The sequence below is a fragment of the Pogoniulus pusillus genome, chromosome 1, assembly GCF_015220805.1.
Source record: "Pogoniulus pusillus isolate bPogPus1 chromosome 1, bPogPus1.pri, whole genome shotgun sequence".
In the NCBI taxonomy this organism is placed as follows: Eukaryota; Metazoa; Chordata; class Aves; order Piciformes; family Lybiidae; genus Pogoniulus; species Pogoniulus pusillus.
Window position 1 is genome coordinate 8,314,955 of NC_087264.1, and position 15,016 is coordinate 8,329,970.

Genomic DNA, 15,016 nt, shown 5'->3' on the forward strand with positions numbered 1-15,016 from the left:
GGAAGGGAAGGGAAGGGAAGGGAAGGGAAGGGAAGGGAAGGGAAGGGAAGGGAAGGGAAGGGAAGGGAAGGGAAGGGAAGGGAAGGGAAGGGAAGGGAAGGGAAGGGAAGGGAAGGGAAGGGAAGGGAAGGGAAGGGAAGGGAAGGGAAGGGAAGGGAAGGGAAGGGAAGGGAAGGGAAGGGAAGGGAAGGGAAGGGAAGGGAAGGGAAGGGAAGGGAAGGGAAGGGAGAGAGAAAAAAATAATACAAATGAAAACTGGACTGGAGTGTTTGCATTGAAACCAACTTTTTTAATGACCAACCCTTTGTAATTTTTGATTGGAGTAGTAACCAAACATCTTCAACAGTTTATTATGTTGGCTGAAGAAGAGCAAGTCACATTTAAGAGGAAAAAATCAGGAAATAAAGAGTAAGATTAATAAATAAAAAATGAATAATAAAAACAAATACAAATTCTATATTATGTCTCCCAATTCCTGGGATACTGTTGTGACTTCACGCCTACTGTTAAGACAATATCCTTAGCAGCAGCAGCAGTGCAGAATAACATCTGTTGTGTAGAATGGAGTGTGATTTCTTCTTGTTAGGCTTATCATGGACAAAGCTACTATTTTGGGCCATGTAAGGGGTTACAGGAAAGGATGGTGGTTTTTTTTCCCTGGATCTCAAATAAGCTTAGTTAGGAGGTAAGTGTGAGCTGTGCTAAGAGTGACACAGTCTCAAGTTGTGCTGGGGGAAGTATAGGCTGGATGTTAGGAGGAAGTTCTTCACAGAGAGAGTGATTGGCATTGGAATGGGCTGCCCAGGGAGGTGGTGGAATTGCCATCCCTGGAGGTGTTCAAGCAAAGCCTGGCTGAGGCACTTAGTGCCATGGTCTAGTTGACTGGCTAGGGCTGGGTGCTAGGTTGGACTGGATGATCTTGGAGGTCTCTTCCAACCTGGCTGATTCTATGATTCTAAGACAATTTCTCTATATGCAAGAATTCAGGCCTATGGGATTTTTGTTTTGCTAGTTTAGGTTTTAGGTGCTCATAGCTTCCTAGCACAGGAATGATTCGATTAGGAATGTTAAATTGCTACTGTGGCCAAAAGTGCGCTCAAAGACTATCATAGTTAGCTGTTAGCATAATACTGTGGACCTAAGGTTTTAAACTGTCCTTAGAGAGCTCTGGCACATCTGTGACACTGACTGTCAAAATCCAGAATTACAGTCTCCCCAGTAAAACCAACTATACCAAGTTCTCAATTAAATGCCTGTTCAATTGTGTTGAATTTCATTGTAGAATTTCTTTTTACTCGGAATTTATTTTGCTGATGAATGTCTTTCTTTCTTTCCCCCCACCCCAGAATGGCACTAAGAAGTCTTGGGATTTCATGAGGACACATGACAGGTAACAGATGGAATCACATTGTTTTGTCTTCATGTTGCATTTCATACTGTATTCTGTTCCACTGGATCAAATCTTCCTCCAGTTTCCTCTTCAGTTCTCCCCTCTTGTATAATACATGCAAGTAGTTTTCTACTGTTTTAGACAATAATAGCAACAGCTTTAAATCTGCTCATGTTTTATTGTATTTTTAGTGAATTTTGTCAGTGTTTGACTTTTGAGATAGGAGGATTTCGCCACATGATGTATTGTGCATTTTAATGGTTACATAGAAGATGGTTTGGATTGTATGATGCCTCCTTTTTTTAAGTCTATGTCACCTGAGGGATGGACTCTACTCCCCATGTACTTAACCCTGTTGTTATTGGTGCCATTAAATGGTCTAGTCCCAAGTATGTGATCATACTCTCACCTGTGCATATACAATCCCAGGTATTGCCCTACAATATTGTCTACAACTACCTGAAGAGAGGCCAGGTGGGAGTTGGTCTCTTCTGCCAGGAAACCAGCAAGAGAACAAAGGGACACAGTCTCAAATTGTGCCAAGGGGGATATAGACTGGATGTTAGGAGGAAGTTGTTGCCAGAGAGAGTGATTGGCATTGGAATGGGCTGCCCAGGGTGGTGGTGGAGTCACCATCCCTGGAGGTGTTCAAGCAAAGCCTGGCTGAGGCACTTAGTGCCATGGTCTAGTTGATTGGACAGGGCTGGATGCTAGGTTGGACTGGATGCTCTTGGAGGTCTCTTCTAATCTGGTTGATTCTATCATTCTAATATAAAGGCTGTTAAAAAGCAGTCTGAAGTTATGATTGTACTGATTAGGTTTTTGTTGGTTTTTTGGTTGTTATTGAGGGGGAGATGTTTGGGTTTTTTGTTTGGTAGGTGGCAGTTTTGTTTGTTTGTTTGTTTGTTTGGTGATGGTGGGTTTGGGATTCTTTTGTTTCTTCCGTTGGCAATAACTTGAAATACAGTAGATATTCCATTTTATGTTTGAGTAAGTCTTAGTATTATGTGAGCTTTTGTATTTTAATCCTCTCCACCACTGCTATAAAATAATGATTAAGACAAAGCCCAATTCAAGTAACTTTACAAATGCCTAAAGCCTTTCCGGCTCTGCATTCTGTACACTAGACTCTTGTCAGCACAAGAGAAGAAATGCACAGCTAGTGACTTTGTTCTGTCTTTGTAATTCTCCTTCTCCTATCAGGGAAGAAAAGCAGTGAAGAACTCAAGACTTCAAGGATCAGTTCATGCAAAACTATAACAAATCTGTTATTTAGGAAACAGACCCAGTCTCAGGGTTATTAAATAGTGAATCATAGAATCAACCAAGTTGGAAGAGACCTCCAAGATCATCCAGTCCAACCTAGCACCCAGCCCTACCCAATCAACTAGACCATGGCACTAAACGCCTCAGCCAGGCTTTTCTTGAAGACCTCAAGGGACGGTGCCTCCACCACCTCCCTGGGCATCCCATTCCAATGCCAATCACTCTCTCTGCCAACAACTTCCTCCTAACATCCAACCTATACCTACCCCGGCACAACTTGAGACTGTGTCTCCTTGTTCTATTGCTGGTTGCCTGGGAGAAGAGGCCACCCCTTACCTGGCTACAATGCCCCTTCAGGTAGTTGTAGACAGCAATGTGGTCCCCCCTGAGCCTCCTCTTCTCCAGGCTAAACACCCCCAGCTCCCTCAGCCTCTCCTCATAGGATTTGTGTTCCAGGCCCTTCATCAGCCCTATTGGCCTTCTCTGGACACATTCCAGCACCTCATAAAAGTACTGAATGCAGTCACTTAAAATGCAGGTACCAGAAGTCAAAAACAAAAAGCAAAGGTAACAACTTTTCCCTAGAAAAAGCTTTTCTGTATCTATATAATGTAAAAAATGCAGCAAAACACTAATGGCAAAAGAAATTGTGGCTCATAACCAGAATCACATTGAGAGAGATATTATAAATGGAATAAGTAGGTGAAATCAATGTCATTGTTGGAAACTCCTCCCCGTTGGCACACTCTAAATCCTTACAATTTTTAGGTATCTGGGATGGACATAAAGCCACACTTTTTATCAGTGTAACTATTAGGAAGGTTTTGTTCCAATAATAATTGGAAAATATTAGATAGAGTAAAAATGCTTGAGAATGAGGACAGAAAAGCGGAGTGATCTGTCAATACTGAACTTCACACTTGCTTTTGGAATTTGCCTGGAAGACAAGTTCTGTCTTTGCACTTTATCTACCCATATGGACATGTGCCTGAATATATGATCACAGATACAACGGCTGAGATGATAATTGATTGCTGGAAATTTAATACGTGCCCAGCACTTTCAAGCAAGTGAATCCAGCCTCAGGTCACAGTGCTGAGAACATGACTTCCAGATGAATAATTTGTAGCACTATTTTTGTTTAAACTGTAGTTTATTACTCTGTGATAATGTGTGAATGTATGCAACTAATTGAGGAGGGGGGTGGGTGGATATTAAAGGGTTGAATTTTCCATGGACTTCTTGGGAGCAGTATTTCTGAAGGACTTTGTGGACATTTTTTAAATAGTTAAGGACATAACTGTATAAAAAGGCTATGGCCACATGTCATGCCAGTCATCTCTGGTCACATAACATTTGTTAGCTTCAGATGTACAACAGCTGTCATCCTAACTGACTACTGTTGCATGCCTGGCACTTTCTGAAGTAAATTCAATGAAACTTCTGACACCAAAGGTAATAATGTGAACTTTCTACATAGGAAATAATTCTGTTTGTGAATAGTAAGCCAACAGTGTGGCCAGTAGGACAAGGGAGGTTATTCTTCCCCTGTACTCAACACTGGTCAGGCCACACCTTGAGTACTGTGTCCAATTCTGGGCCTCTCAATTCAAGAGAGATGTTGAGGTGCTGGAACGTGTCCAGAGAAGGACAACAAAGCTGGTGAGAAGCCTGGATCACAGCCCTGTGAGGAGAGGCTGAGCCTCTCTGTTTAGCCTAGAGAAGAGGAGGCTCAGGGGTTGACCTCATTGCTGTCTACAACTACCTGAAGGGAGGTTGTAGCCAGGTGGGGTTGGTCTCTTCTGCCAGGCAACCAGCTAAAATGGATGATTTTTTATTATCTTATTTCCCCCCTCCCCCCTTTTTAGTTATTGTAGATCTTGACTTGAGTCTACAGTATGCAGCTCTTGAGCTTTAAGATCAAGACCATTCAGAATTAAGGTATCAATCCTGGATTCACCTCTGCTTTAAGTCATTTAGAATTTATGATGAACAAATAATTGCTTACTCTCAATCTCTCCATGCCACTTAAAGGGAAAAAAAACCAAACCACCAGTTTGTGCACAATTATTCCTGCACACAATAAGCTATTTCCCAGGCAAACTTTCTAAACCTGTGCTGTCAGGGCAAAATGAGTGTCATTATAGACAAAAGAAGCAGCATTTATTACTGGAAAGAGATTTAAATTATAACAGAAAACAACCCAGGACACAAAGACATACTCATAGAGAGTAGCTAAGTCCTGGAATGCTTTGTCCAGAGAGGGTGAGTAACCTCCATCCTTGGACAAATTCAAAGCTTGACTGGACAAAGCTCTGAGAAATCAGACCTAACTTAAAAGTTAGTCCAATTTTGAGCAGGAAGTTGAATCATAGAATCATAAAATCACAGAATCAGTCAGGGTTGGAAGGGACCACAAGGATCATCTAGTTCCAAGCCCCCTGCCATGGGCACGGACACCCTACCCTAGAGCAGGCTGGCCACAGCCTCATCCAGCCTGGCCTTACACACCTCCAGCCATGGGGCCTCAAGCACCTCCCTGGGCAACCCATTCCAGTCTCTCACCACTCTCATGCTGAACAACTTCCTCCTCACATCATCAGATGATCAGATGATCTCCAAGTGTCTTACAACCTGAAGGTTTCTATGGTTTTGTAAGTATATTTAAATGCTTAATGAATCTTAGAGTTCTCATCTGACAACTGTCAAATATTTGTAAACTCCTGAAGAAATTTGTCAACTCAGAAGCCAATTTGTATTGAAAATAACATCTTTACTATTGCTTTTGTCCTGCAGTTAGACTCAGCTTAAGAGGGACAGGGATCTGCTGGAGAGGGTCCAGCGGAGGGCTACGAGGATGATAGGAGGACAGGAGGGCATCCTTATGAGAGGAGGCTGAGGGACCTGGGGCTTTTTAGTCTGGAGAAGAGAAGACTTAGAGGGGATTTGATAAATGTTTATAAGTATCTGAAGGCTGGCCAGGGGCAGGGAGGAACAGGCTCTGCTCACTTGCTCCCTGGGATAGGACAAGGAGCAATGTGTGTCAGTTGCAGCACAAGTGGTTCTGCCTCAACACAAGGGGGAACTTCTTTCCTGTAAGGGTCCCAGAGCACTGGAACAGGCGTCCCAGAGAGGTTGTGGAGTCTCCTTCTCTGGAGACTTTCAAGGCCTGGCTGGATGTGTTCCTCTGTGATCTATGTTAGATTCCCATTGGAATGGGCTGCCCAGGGAGGTGGTGGAGGCACCATCCCTGGGGGTCTTCAAGAAAAGACTGGATGAGGCACTTAGTGCCATGGTCTAGTTGATTGGTTAGGGCTGGGTGATAGGTTGGACTGGATGATCTTAGAGGTCTCTTCCAGCCTGGTTGATTCTATGATTCTATGATAGTATTGTCCTGCGCTCTGGTGGGGGTAGTTGAACTCGATGATCTTCTTGGGTCCCTTCCATCCACTAACATCCTGTGATCCTGTAAGCTGATCTTTCTTTCAAACATGCAGATGATCAGCATCAGAGCTCATTGCAAGGTTTTATTACATCATTAGAAACAACTGAAGATTACCAAAAAATGAGTGAAGTGAAACAAAAGTCCCTGATTGCAGTTGTTGAGGAAGTTTATTGAGATGATACTCGCGTTAACATAATTCTGGCCTGTTGTCTTAGGCAGTGATACACAGCAAAATATACTTCCTGCAGTTATTTCATACACTGCCTGCTTTTGTAATGAACTTTATTTTTCCTCAGAATGCTCACCTGATGCATTTGATTATTGTTAACACATCCTCAGGAAAATCAAGAGGTGTGCAAGAGATGAAAGTTTCAGGATGCTTCTTATGACTTCGGTCTATTGGAACGACTTGTGGTTGTGTGACTTGCAATGAGAGAGGGAGTCTGGTGTTTGGGGTTTTTTGGTTGGTTTGTGGGTTTTTTGGTGGGCTTTTGTTGGTTTGGTTTTTTTTGAAGGTCACACCTTTTAAAAACTTTATCAGGAAGAGATCTTCCTTCTGCAAATTTGTGGTGATTTTCTGCCAGAAGTAGAAATATAGTAGAAATAGAACAAGGGGACACAGTCTTAAGTTGTGGCAGGGGAGGTCTAGGCTGGATGTTAGGAGGAAGTTGTTGGCAGAGAGAGTGATTGGCATTGGAATGGGCTGCCCAGGGAGGTGGTGGAGTCACCATCCCTGGAGGTGTTGAAGAAAAGCCTGGCTGAGGCACTTAGTGCCATGGTCGAGTTGACTGGATAGGGCTGGGTGCTAGGTTGGACTGGCTGATCTTGAAGGTCTCTTCCAAACTGATTGATTCTATGATTCTGTGTACCAAATACTGCAATGTAGTCATTGATGACTGTAACAAATCATTATTCTCTAAACCCAAACTCAGTTCCAGTTGCATTCTCCCTCATCTTAATTTTGCTATATTTAGTGCAGTAAAAGCCTGGAATGTAATACTTAAGTTTTACATTCCCCTACTTTAGAAAGCAATAGACCGAGTTTGATTCACGTTTCAGCAGCTCCCCTAAAAAAGATTCAAGGCTTTTAAAAGACATCATTTGGGAACACGTGCTCACTTCTGTGCTTTGAGTAACAGTGTTTGAGCACAGAAACATAGAATCATAGACTCAAACAGGTTGAAAGAGACCTCCAAGATCATCCAGTTCAATCTAGCACCCAGCCCTAGCCAGACAACTAGACCATGGCACTAGGTGCCTCAGCCAGGCTTTTCTTCAACACCTCCAGGGACAGCAACTCCACGACCTCCCTGGGCAGCCCATTCCAATGCCAATCACTCTCTCTGGCAAGAACTTCCTCCTAACATAACCATACCATTTGCTAGTTGGCAAGTAAAAGGACAACTATTCAATTATATTGTGAATGGATATGAAGCAAAGTCATGGCTACAATTCTATTTATGAAATGCAAAGAAAGCCTCACTGTAAAGTGCAGTTCAGTTCAAAGAAAGCAAATCTGAAGAGACTGAATTGCATGCAAGATTGTTAGGTGAATTCCTTTTAATTTTGAAAGTGCCATAAGACAGGGAAAATACATTTGCACTAAAAAACTTACAGCTCTGCATGTGTGTTGTATGCTTTCTATGCTGTATTTTTACCTACAAAAGCATGTCCAACCTGGCCTTAAACACCTCCCGGTGTGGGGCCTCAGTCACCTCTCTGGGCAACCCATTCCAGGCTCTCACCACTCTCATGCTCAACAACTTCCTCCTCATGTCCAGGCTGAACCTACCCATCTCCAGCTTTGCTCCATTCCCCCTAGTCCTGTCACTGCCTGATAGCCTAAAAGGTCCCTCCCCAGCATTTTTGTAGGCCCCCTTCAGATACTGGAAGGCCACAAGAAGATCACCTTGGAGCCTCCTCTTCTCCAGACTGCACAGCCCCAACTCTTTCAGTCTGTCCTCATAGGAGAGCTGCTCCAGCCCTCTGAGCATCAAGAGTTACCTGGCCGAGTGCTGACTTCTGCATGCCACTGAAGTCAGGGAGCGTGGTGGCACAGGGGGTAGTAAGAAATGGTGCCAGTGAAGAGCTGGCCCAAGAGCCTGCCACATCCTTGTCCCTGGCTATGAGAGCTGGCCAGGTGATGGGTCACCAGAGCCATGCAAGTGGCTTGGAGGAGCCAGGGTTACTATTCTGACTTGGTGGCTGTAGCAGGCAGCTATGGAAACAGGGTGGAAGTCATGTGCCCTGACCACATTATAGGAGTGGATTGAATTGCTTCTCCTGTTTCATGTGGCATTTGGGCTTTATGGAAACATAATCCTGCATGTATTTTTTCTGGTTTATGGACTGGTGTAATACAGAACAGCATGAAACGTAACTCAGATGCTTCCTTTGTGCAAAAATTATCACAGTAACTTCCAAATGGGTAAAGTACAGCTTCTTAACATCTTTATAGGTTCCTGTATCAGGAAAAGTGTGGCCAGCAGGATGAGGGAGGTTATTCTTCCCCTGTACTCAGCACTGGTCAGGCCACACCTTGAGTGCTGTGTCGAGTTCTGGGCTCCACAATTCAAGAGAGATGTTGAGGTACTGGAATGTGTCCAGGGAAGGGCAACAAAGCTGGTGAGAGGCCTGGAACACAAACCCTATGAGGAGAGGCTGAGGGAGCTGGGGGTGTTTAGCCTGGAGAAGTGGAGGCTCAGGGGTGACCTCATTGCTCTCTACAATGACCTGAAGGGAGGTTGTAGCCAGGTGAGGCTGGTCTCTTCTCCCAGACAACCAGCAACAGAACAAGGGGACACAGCCTCAAGTTGTGCCAGAGGAGATAATAGGCTGGATGTTAGGAGGAAGTTGTTGTCAGAGAGAGTGATTGGCATTGGAATGGGCTGCCCAGGGAGGTAGTGGAGTCACTATCCATGGAGGTGTTCAAGAGAAGCCTAGCTGAGGCACTTAGTGCCATGGTCTAGTTGCTTGGCTAGGACTGGGTGCTAGATTGGACTGGATGATCTTGGAGGTCTCTTCCAACCTGGTTGATTCTATGATTCTATGAAAAAAGCTCTTGGGTGGCAAGTGCCTTTTATGTGCCAGGATGTGCTGTTGTCTCTTTGTAGTGTCTCCTCCAGGGTGTCAAGTAGTGTGGAATTTTCTTGATTATCTTCAAAGATAATGCAGAAGATAGTGCACTGTTTCAAATAAACTGGATGTAGTTCAGCAAACAACAAAAATGTTCCAAAGTTTGGGGAAATAATAGCTGAGAAGGTAATGACAGCTGGGCGTGTTCATGCGAAAGATAACAAAGCTAAAGAGAAAAAGTACTACTTATCACCAGGATGTAAAGGAATGTTATACAGCAGGCTGAAAGGATGCAATTTCATCAGCAATCAGTGACAGAACAGAAAGTGGTGCCTCATGTGGAAAGTATTTTTTAAATTAAACACTAAGAAGCCCTTTTTTTTTACCAAGAGGAGATAAGGCATGTTTTGTAATCACTGTCATTGAAACACTCAGGTCTAGACTTGATATCTGCCTATCAAGGATGCTATCAGGTTAATTATATTTTTTCCTGCTATGAAAAGGCAAAAAAAATGCAGTAGCCTATTAGTTTTCTTCGACTCTAGTAATTACATGATTTGTTTGCATGTGATGTTTGCAAATAAAATGCACTTAATGCTTAGGGGTTTTTTGGTTTTCATTTTTTGGAGGTTTTCTCAATGAAGACTTGACAGATCATCTGCTTATGTGCCAGGAATTATGCAGGCATATTTGTTGCCTTTTAAAATGTCTCATTATGTGCAATCCTAAGCAAAAATCCAGGCTGGGCAGTGGCTGGCTGGAGAGCAGCCCTGAGGAGAGGGACTTGGGAGTGCTGGTGGACAAGAAGCTCAACAGGAGCCAGCAGTGTGCACTTGCAGCCCAGAAAGCCAAACAGATCCTGGCCTGCATCAGGAGAAGTGTAGCCAGCAGGCCAAGGGAGGTGATTCTCCCCCTCTGCTCTGCTGAGACCCCACCTGGAGTACTGCAACCAGTTCTGCAGCCCCTATTACAAGAAGGACGTGGAGATGCTGGAGTGTGTCCAGAGAAGGGCCATGAGGATGATCAGAGGGCTGCAGCACCTCTGCTCTGAGGACAGATTGAAAGAGTTGGGGCTGTTCAGCCTGGAGAAGAGGAGGCTCCCAGGTGACCTTCTTGTGGCCTTCCAGTATCTGAAGGGGACCTACAAAAAATCTGGGGAGGGACTTTTTAGGCTCTCAGGGAGTGCCAGGACTAGGGGGAATGGAGCAAAGCTGGAGGTGGGGAGATTTCAGCCTGGACATGAGTAGGAAGTTGTTGAGCATGGGAGTGGTGAGAGCCTGGACTGGGTTGCCCCATGGCTGGAGGTGTTTAAGGCCAGGCTGGATGAGGCTGTGGCCAGCCTGATCTAGGGTAGGGTGTCTGTGCCCATGGCAGGGGGGTTGGAACTAGATGATGCTTGTGTTCCCTTCCAACCCTGACTGATTTTGTGATTATGTTGTTGCCTTAGGACCCAATCTAAATAAAATCACAGCAATGAGACATAAAAAAAAAAAATCTTTTATGCTGCAAAGTTATTGGAGAAAATCACAAAATCAAAAGCCAGATCTTAAGATTCTTATTTCACTTCTTTAAGTCCATGATGCGAAAGCACCACATAAAGCATAAACTATTGGCAGCTCTATCACTGAAATAGAGTGACAATAAAGTCTTTATTGAGGGCATTGCTTGAAACATATTCATACAATCATAGAATCAACCAGGTTGGAAGAGATCTCCAAGATCATCCAGTCCAACCTAGCACCCAGCCCTAAACAATCAACTAGACCATGGCACTAAGTGTCTCAGCCAGGCTTTTCTTGAACACCTCCAGGGACAGTGACTCCACCACCTCCCTGGGCAGCCCATTCCAATGCCAATCACTCTCTCTGCCAACAACTTCCTCCTAACATCCAGCCTAGACCTCCCCCAGCACAACTTGAGACTGTGTCCCCTTGTTCTGTTGCTGGTTGCCTGGGAGAAGTGACCAACCCCTACCTGGCTACAGCCTCCCTTCAGGTCATTGCAGACAGCAATGAGGTCATCCCTGAGCCTCCTCTTCTCCATGCTGCACACCCACAGCTGCCTCAGCCTCTCCTCATAGGGTTTGTGCTTCAGGCCCTTCACCAGCTTTGTTGCCCTTCTCTGGACACATTCCAGCACCTCAGCATCTCTTTTCATGCCTTATATATCGATCTTATTCTGTGATAGCTTTTTTTTTTTAATGGCACTTTCACAAATAATTAGGAATCAGGACAAAAGCCCATCAAGCTTTCACATCTGTTGGACATAATGCCCCAAAAGCTTTATTTAATCAAATAAGTTAGCAATTTATTTATTAAAATATTGTGTTGAAAGAATCCCATTGAGATGCAATATGTCATTTCCAGGGTATCCTGGGATACAGGCCAAGATATGACACTTAAAGAATGTTATTGAGAGCAACGTGCTTTGATGTCTCATTTATTTTGCAGCTGAATGTACTTTCTGGGTTGGTTTTTTTTCCCCTTTGTTATAGGAAGACAAAGTTCTGGTATGATTGATTATTCCAGAGAAGTTATCCTGCATCCTATTTTCTAGTTGGGTACAAAAAACAACTGCTTTGCAAGTAGCTAGAGATTACTCATTAAAACTGTGTGTGTATGGATTGGTTCTTAATTCATTCTTCCACCCCAGTCTGATGATTAACCAAACATATGCTCCCCTCTTTATGGTGTCATGAGGAGCTTCCTGCTGCAGTTCTGTTTACTGAGACCAATCTTCTTGATTTTTCTCCAAACTGATGTTTTCATAAGCATACATGTCTCATCATTTCATCCTGGTTTGACTTAATGTTAAATGCTGAAGTTGTACTGGAGAAAGTATTCAGATTTCATCAGGAAACAGACGTCTCTAATTATCTTTTACCAAATCCATGTTATCTGTGATTAGTATGAAAGGATGAATGTTTTTGTCAGGAGCTTATAGCTTTGCTTTTGTAATAGGCTGCATTTTAAGCAGCCAATTGGATTGGTGTTGGCCTTTGAAAAATGTAAAATGCTTTGAAGGAAGACTTAAATGAACCAGTAAAGATTGTGCAAGCACACACAGTTAATCTGAGGACTATCTGCATTAGTTAAAGCTCTGGGAAGCTGAAGGAATTGCACTGGAGAGTAATCAAAGGGTACAGCTTCATTACATGTCTGCTCTGAAAAAAAGAAGGGACTTCCCAGGCAGCTGCTCTGATAAAAGCAAGAAGGCAGCACTCTGGAGATTGTATGAGAAGTTTTCAGAGACATATCCAGCTGTGGAATGGATGGTTGGTTTGAATACAACAGTGATGTGAGCTACCTGCAGTTCTTCCTCATTGTCACAAAAAAAACCAACAGCTTTGAAGCAATTTAAGATGACACAGACCCCCCTGAAGGATTAATCATCCCAAAGAGTTACTTTTGATTGTTAGGTCACAAACAAGTTGGGGAAGGGGGGGGGGTTTGAAATTGAAAGCACAGCCATTTCTGATTTGGGCAAGAAAAGGCCACTTGTTCATTAACATGAATGTCCTGAGCTGGGGAGTTTCTCAGACATTAATTCCTTCTAGTATAGAATCATAGAATCAACCAGGTTGGAAGAGACCTCCAAGATCATCCAGTCCAACCTAGCACCCAGCCCTAGACAGTAAACTAGACCATGGCACTAAGTGCCTCATCCAGGCTTTTCTTGAAGACCCCCAGGGACGGTGACTCCACCACCTCCCTGGGCAGCCCATTCCAATGCCAATCACTCTCTCTGTGAAGAACTTCTTCCTGATATCCAGCCTATACCTACCCTGGCACAACTTGAGACTGTGTCCCCTTGTTCTCTTGCTGGTTGCCTGGGAGAAGAGGCCACCCCCCACCTGGCTACAATGCCCCTTCAGGTAGTCTTTTAGAAATATGTAGTCATGGTGTAGAAAACAATATAGAAGGTTAATTTCACAAGACTGTATGAGTGAAGAAAGCCAAATTCAAGGTTCATAAGTCTTGACATTTTCTTTCATGTGAACCATATAGGCAAAAGTACTGTATTGGATGTTTTATATTCATACTCTCCAGCTGAGGTGAATACTTCCCTAAATACTTCTGTGGTTGCACACATTGGATTATTTTCTTCTGATTCTACCAAAGGGATTTTTAATGATGAATATCTGTTGAGTGAGAGTCAAATGGACTGATTGAGTGAATTACTTGCTTTTATTCTTGCATGCCATTTCTCTGTTTCTTTTTTGTCCTCTTTGAGAATGGTAACTGAATTACTGCAGGCTTGGAAGTGGGGAAAGGGTTTGTGTTTTCTTTTTGGTTGTTTGAGGTTTTTGGTTGGTTCACAGGATCACAGGATGTCAGGGATTGGAAGAGACCCAAGGAGATCATTGAGTCCAACTACCCCTGACAGAGCAGGACCACACAATCTAGCACAGATCACAGAGGAACACATCCAGACAAGCCTTTAAAGTCTCCAGGGAAGGAGACTTCACAGCCTCTCTGGGGAGCCTGTTCCAGTGCTCTGAGACCCTTACAGTAAAGAAGTTCCCCCTTGTGTTGAGGTGGAACCTCTTGTGCTGCAACTTACACCCATTGCTCCTTGTCCTATCCCAGGGAGCAAGTGAGAAGAACCTGTCCCCTACCTCCTGACCAGCCCTCAGATTTATTAAATCCCCTCTAAGTCTTCTCTTCTCCAAACTAAAAAGCCCCAGATCTTTCAGTCTCTCCTCATAAGCCATGCCCTCCAGTCCCTAATCATCATTGTAGCTCTCCACTAGACACTCTTCAGCAGATTCCTATCTCTCTTTAACTGAGGAGCCCAAAACTGAACACAGTATTCAAGATGAGGTCTCAGCAGGGCAGCGTAGAGGGGAAGGAGAACCTCCCTTGATCTGCTGGACACACTCTTCCTAATACACCCCAAGATCCCATTGGCCTTCTTGGCCCCAAGGGCACATTGCTGTCCCATAGTTAATTTGTTATCCACCAGGACTCCCAGGTCCCTCTCCACAGGTTGGTTTGTTCTGGTTTAAATTAATTACCATTACTTCCTAAAGTCTCCACTCTGGATCTGAGATTACTGCTTCTAAACAGTACCAACAGTATTACAGACTTTCAATTAATTTTGAGATAGTTTGTAGCATTTAAAAGCAGGTAGATGTGCCTGAGGTTAATTGCTGGGAAGCTCTGGCTTTCAATGTTAACATCAGAGGTTTTTTAGTTGCTTTATCTGCCATTATTCAATTCTGATCACAATTTGTGCATGACATATATATATTCCCATGTTGGACACAAGGAGATCTTGAGTTGCACTCAGAATCATAGAATCATAAAATCAACCAGATTGGAAGAGACCTCCAAGGTCATCCAGTCCAACGTGACTCCACCACCTCCCTGGGCAGCCCATTCCAATGCCAATCACTCTCTCTCTGAAGAACTTCCTCCTAACATCCAGACTAGACCTCCCCCGTCACAACTTGAGACTGTGTCCCCTTGTTATGCTGTTGGTTGCTTGGCAGAAGAGACCAATCCCCACCTGGCTACAGCCTCCCTTCAGGTAGTTGTAGGCAGCAATATTTTAAAAGGAATTGACTTGAGGCATCCAATACCTTTGTAATGTCCTGAGGTATGATAGGGCTTAAAGATGTGTTTGAAACTGCTTTTGTAGTGATCCTTTTTGGTGGCCTGTAAAAATAGTAATCTCAGAGTAGTTTTGTAGTGAGTGCACAAATCCAGTCTGGGCAGTGAGTGGCTGGAGAGCAGCCCTGAGGAGAGGGACTTGGGAGTGCTGGTGGATGAGAAGCTCAACATCAGCCAGCAGTGTGCACTTGCAGCCCAGAAAGACAACCAGAGTCTGGCCTGCAT

The 15,016-nt window shown here is 43.9% G+C and overlaps 1 protein-coding gene across 1 annotated transcript in view; it reads left to right on the forward strand.

The window, feature by feature from the left end:
• Positions 1–15,016, forward strand: part of NUDT14 (nudix hydrolase 14) — an 81,475-nt gene that overhangs the window by 33,179 nt on the left and 33,280 nt on the right. The window contains exon 2 of the mRNA XM_064160400.1: positions 1,347–1,390. Within this exon, the coding sequence (XP_064016470.1) occupies positions 1,347–1,390 (44 nt within the window). The remainder of the gene's footprint in view (positions 1–1,346; positions 1,391–15,016) is intronic.